Source organism: Plasmopara halstedii (genome assembly GCF_900000015.1).
Source record: "Plasmopara halstedii genome assembly, contig: Scaffold_2386, whole genome shotgun sequence".
Lineage (NCBI taxonomy): Eukaryota > Oomycota > Peronosporomycetes > Peronosporales > Peronosporaceae > Plasmopara > Plasmopara halstedii.
Window position 1 is genome coordinate 1481862 of NW_020189293.1, and position 5715 is coordinate 1487576.

General features: G+C 51.5%; 1 protein-coding gene across 1 annotated transcript; it reads left to right on the forward strand.

The window, feature by feature from the left end:
- Positions 1-1711: 1711 nt before the first annotated feature.
- PHALS_03752 (uncharacterized protein) lies at positions 1712-2185 on the forward strand (the record flags this gene model as incomplete). The annotated part of the gene is made up of 1 exon (XM_024718027.1): positions 1712-2185. The coding sequence occupies one exon, from the start codon at positions 1712-1714 to the stop codon at positions 2183-2185; it is 474 nt and encodes a 157-aa protein (XP_024583466.1).
- Between the last annotated feature and the right edge of the window lie 3530 nt (positions 2186-5715).

The window sequence follows — 5715 nt, forward strand, 5'->3', positions numbered from 1 at the left end:
TGAAAATGCGACAAACCCGGATCATATTGTAAAGTCGGCTGCAGCTTGTCCGCTCGCGTTTAACAGTGCGTTGTCGCTTGCGATGGCAGGCGACGACAGATTGATCGGCGATCTCGCGCAGTTGCACTTGATCAACCGTGTGATGAGCGCGACGTATCCCAACAAAGACACGACGTGCTTGACACAGTGGAAGCGTATCATGGGAATGGCCGTCCCGTCGAATCGCCATGACATCTTCAATGCGTGTGACAGGTGGTGGACCCATACGAAAGAAGTCACGTGCGTTGAAGGCGCTCGGCATATTTGAGCCCGCGCTCATGTCGATCGCGCCAATACTGTTCAAAAACGATCACTGGATTCAGTACCTCACTGGTCAACCGGTCGAATGGATCCCAGCACATCACTCGCGTATCCTGCACCCGAGCGCACTACTGCTTTTGCTTCGGTCGGACATTTGCATGCAGCAATGGCGAGAAGTGCAATGGCAGGGTCATTTGCTTAATGAGTTGGGAGCGCTGTGCAAGCTCGATGGCTGTTACCCGGTCGAGTCATTGATGCTAAAGCTCCTCGTAGACACCGATGATTTGGTTGTTCCAGTGTCGGGCTGCTTGCCCGCTCGCTGCTAAAGTTGTCTCTGCAGTACAACACGCCTGGAACGCCGTGTCTTTGATGACCGTGAACACGAATGGTGTTGAAAAGAACAAGCATCTGTTTATCGACAGCCTTCTCTCGAAGCACTCGATATCGTGCGCTCAAGAAACCAAGTTTGGCAACGTACAGCATCTTTCAATCTTCAGCTTTCATCTCATCTCAACTCAAGCTTCAAACACAAACTTTTCGTCAACTACTCAAACGCGCTGTTGAATCGACCCAAGAATGGTCGAAGCAGCGGCGTCCTGACGCTTCTGAGCTTCGTTCTTCCCGGCTTTGATATGGCTGTTCAGCTTTCGCGTCTATCGGTGCCAGGAACCTATCTCGTCGTGAAATTGATTGTCGAACTCGCTCCCGTCTACATTCACAACGTGTATGCGCCCGTCGATCGACAAGAGAAGCAGAAATTCTTTGCAGATCTGCCAACCGACGAGTTTGAGGACGACGCGACGCACTTTGTGCTTGGTGACTTGAACACACCACTCGATCCAAAATTGGACCGTTCGAAGCCCGATCTACGCTACGACCCGAGTCGCTCCAGTTGTCTGGAGTGACTTGCGAAACTCTGCGTCGTCGATGCGTGGCATCCACTTCGACACCAAACGCGTGTTCACCGGTCCACTTCCGCGAAAGAATCGGCTTGACAAAATCTTGATGTCAGTTGAGTTCTGCAACCGTTACTTTGATAAGTCCAAGTACTTCCTGCCCAGACACGCTGGTGATCACCTTGCACACAGCGTCTCGCTCAGCCCGGGCAAGCAACTCCACGGTCGCGGGGAAGTTCCAGTTCCCCGCGACCTGCTTGACTATTCGAAGGTTGTCTCTGTGATCGAAAAGGAAGCCGAGCTCGTCCGGACTCAGTTACGAGCTGCTGAAAACCCCGGCAAAAGTTGGGAGACGTCGAAGGTGAGCATCAAGGCGCAGCTGCAAGGCGTGCAGAAGATGCTACGACGGTAACATTTTGCAAAATGTTGAAACCGCCCGTATCGCGCTGGATCAAGATGCCAAGCGGTATAGCGTATCGTCGAATGGGGACAACAGTGAGCTCTTCGACGAAGTGATGCGTAATTACAAGGAGATGGTGCAAAGATCTAGCCAGTACAGCCAAAACAATGCATTCAACTTCCAAGCAGCAAACTCCAAACGTTCAACCAATCACTTGTTTAGTCCACTGGATACAAGTTTACGGCGTGTTTCCATCGAGAAAGTCGTGACACCGAGTGGAGATGTCTCGACGAACCCTCAAGAAATCTTGCTGCGATTCATTGAGCATTGGGGCACCAAGATGGGGGATGCCAATAGTCCGACTGGAGTGGCGCCTCCGCCCGATGACGGCAAACAACGCCAGCTTCTTGACTCGGTCTTGCGTTTTGTCACAGACTCCGACCGCGAGAGGCTCAACGCTGAGCTTACGACAGCAGACCTCGTTTGTGCGATCCGGCATATGAAGGCGACATCATCTCCAGATATGGACGGCTTGCTTGCTGGATTGTACCAAGTAGCACCAGACGTGTTTGGCAATCGTCTTCAATGATCGACTCCAATGCGGTGAGCTCCTAGTGTCCCAGCGCAAGTCGGCGGTAGTACTGCTACACAAGAAAGGTTCGCGTGCTGAGCCGGGTAACTACCGACCAATCGCGCTCGTTCCAGTCGACGTTAAACTTCTGTCAAAAGCGCTAACGTATCGGCTGCAAAATGTGATGGTCAACTTGATTCATCCAGATCAGAAGGGTTTTGTCAGAGGTCGCTCTATACATCATCACGTGCGCTTTCTCACCGACTTGCAAGATCTCGTCACGAATCGAGACGAAGAGGCATATGCAATGTTCTTGGACTACCAAAAGACCTTTGATCGCGTCAACTGGGCATACATGTTTCGACTGCTGGTCCGCATGGGCTTCGGAAAAAAGTTCATCGCTTGGATCCAGCTACTGTACACCAAACCACAAGTCCACCTACTTATCAATGGCAATATCCGGCTGGTACTTCATCCAACACGCGGCGTGAAGCAAGGCAATGCGACGTCTGCCTTACTCTTTATTTTTACAATCGAGCCCCTGGGCAATCTGCTGCGCGCACACTAGGAGTATGGCGTATGCTTGAGCGCAGACCACACCACAACGGGCACGTTCTTTGCAGACGACTCAACTCTTCTCACCAGCTCGATTGCAAACTTACAGGCACAGCTTGAAATCGTAGCGGATTATTGTGAAGGTTCTGGAGCAAAGCTTAACCTTTCTAAGTCGGTGCTATTGGCGCTTAATTGGAAGGTGGACTGTCCTCAGTTACCTGGCGTCCACGTGCCCGGTCGCAACGAAACTGTCAAGTACTTGGGCATCCCATTCAGCCAAGCTCCAGTCGACAACTCAATCGTCAAGCTGTTGAATCAACGCTTCGACGACGGCATCAAGGCATGGTACCGACGTGCGCAAACCCTTCGTGGTCGACTTCTCAAAACAAACGATGGTTCTCTTGCGCCTGTGGCACTACACGCTGTATATATCAATCGCACAGACAGTCGTGCGACGCTGACAGTCTATGCTGAACCGATCCATTCTGAGCCGCAAACATGACTAAGACGCGAAGCACGTGCAGCTTATTCCGGGCGAGTTCGTGTAGCAGAGACGAATCGACGGAAGACTTGGCGTCCCATGTTTGAACGCGCACTTCAATTGTCAGCGTCTCTCACCACTTCTGCAGTTCATTTGTGCGGCAAGTGCGACTTGCGAGTGCAATTGGACCACGGCGGGCGTCGTCCATACTACCACATTACGGCAAGCGCAACGCGTTGGACGTACTTACGATCTCTCCACTCCGACACGGCGAGCTGATTCAGTGGAATGTAGCGTCGACTTGGAAACGAGTGTCGTGGATCTTGTGGTACAAGGCCCGCGGAAAGATAACATGGCATGACCTTCCTTCAGCGGAACGCGCAGCGTATGGACTTGAGCAGCCGATATGGTTCCACGCCGACGCTCAGCTGCTTTACGAGCAAACTAAAAGATCAAGCACTACAACGGCTCATCGTCGTTGCATCGGCATGGTGCCTACGCCACAGAGAAGCTTCTGTCTACATGTGTCACGAGTCTTCAGGATGCGGTCACTGTAGGACTTCATGGTTGCAGTTAGCGCAAGGCCGTCTCTACAGGATTTTGTACAGCGACACATTTAAACCACCCTTGAGTCTACGCCGCCTGGGCTGCAAGCAAAATAGCTTGGAATGCTGTACAAGGAGACGACGCAGATTGTGGCGAGGCTCGGTACGCTGCGACTCGCCCTGCCTGTATCAAGAAGTCCAAAGGTAGGTTTACTCCCCCTTTATTGGCGTGACAAGTGGCGCTAGAGTGTTTTGCGCGGTCAGCACTTCTGAGTACCGTGTGGACACTTAGAGCTCCAAGCAAGCTGCACCCGATGACTGTCTACTCGCAACGTGTCAACAAAGCACAGATCAATTTTTTTGTCAAATTCGGTCCGAGACTGCGTACAATATTGCTCCTCATTTTCAGAGACTTGCGGTTTCGACTGGCGTTCCGTCTTCTGCTAGTCCGCTCGCGATTCTGGTTCCTGGAGACGTCGTACCCAGGCATCCGCAAATGCGTTTCCGATGGGTGCAATGCCATAGAGACTGAGCAGCACTTGTTCTCTGACTGCACCCTCGTATCGCACCTCTGGCGGCAGGTTCTTCCGCTTGCGTCTCCGTTCTTCGTTGCGCGGCCAACTTGGCTTGACAATGTTCTGGCAAAGAAGATGCGAGTGTTCGACGACTGGAAAGCCTGCAAAAACGTTGTCGGCAATGTGTGGCACGTTCTCCAAGCGGTGACACTTCACTTTCTTTGATCCGACCGAAATCGGTGTCTATTCGACGGCAGACAGTCTACACCGGCGCTCGCCGCGATCAAGGTAATCTTTACGCCATTTTTTGCACATCTTCGAGACTTCCACTGCGGTTACTCGGGGAAGACACAATGAAAGGTTTCCACATGGTTTTACGAAGACTAAAGACGTTTCCGATACTCGGTGACTTTGTTGAACGCTTTCCAAGTATCACAAATGTGCGTGAATCTGCATAAAATCATACTTTTTTCGAAATCAATTCGCATAAATTGGAGGGTATAAATTTTGATAGGTTATTGGGGAGGCTTTTCAGCCACGTGTTTCTTTCCAATTTTCCGGCTCCTGCACGAGCGACCTTGGCACCTCACACGGCCTCATATCACCCCGCCGCCTATCAGAACCACTCATCCCAAGCCACCTTCGCCGCCCGGAACTCGGGCTTTACTCTGCGGACTGCATTGCCTCCAGCTGCACCCGAAAGGGAGACGGGGGACATGAGCCCAGAGCACAGCTATAATGATGGTCCGGATAAGAGCAATGAGGGATCAGTGATGGTCTCTAGCGGAGGCAGAGCGACATATCCAAATACGACGAGCACAACCGTCTAGCCGCCGTGACAATGTGTTTAGCCGCAGCAAGAACACAGACGGCGACAAGAACGGTTCCAAGCTTCTCAGGTGTGTCAAATTTGACCATTTGCATGCGATGGAGCGAATGAGTGACGATAAGAAGGGATGAGTGAGTCAAATTGCGCAGCAGTGAGTGACTGAGTGAGTGTGTGAGTGAGTGAGTGAGTTTGCGAGTGAGTGAAGTTACGCGGAAGGGATGTCCAAGGCAACTCACTCATTGTTGGCCAAGCCTTACGTGTGAGTCTTAAAAGTTTTTACTTAAAATGTGCGCATAAGTATTGGATTTACACATTCAATTTCGATATGAATTTTGGCTCAGTGGTTTAAAGTGGTGGCTCCAATCTGCTGAGTGAGGGTTCAAATTCCTCTACGGCAAAAGTTAGGAAGTGGTTACTTGGTGTTTGGGGTTCACTATCCTCCCTTGGTGCGTGCGTGAAGAATCCGGTTGCGTGCGAGGACGATGGCGCCATGGTTGTCCTGAAAAATCACAGTCGCATCTTTTGGCGCTTGTTCTATCTCCCCTAGAAGTCGACGCGACCATAACACTTCTTGAGACGCAGAATGTAGCGCAACATACTCGGCCTCGGTAGAAGAAGCGGCG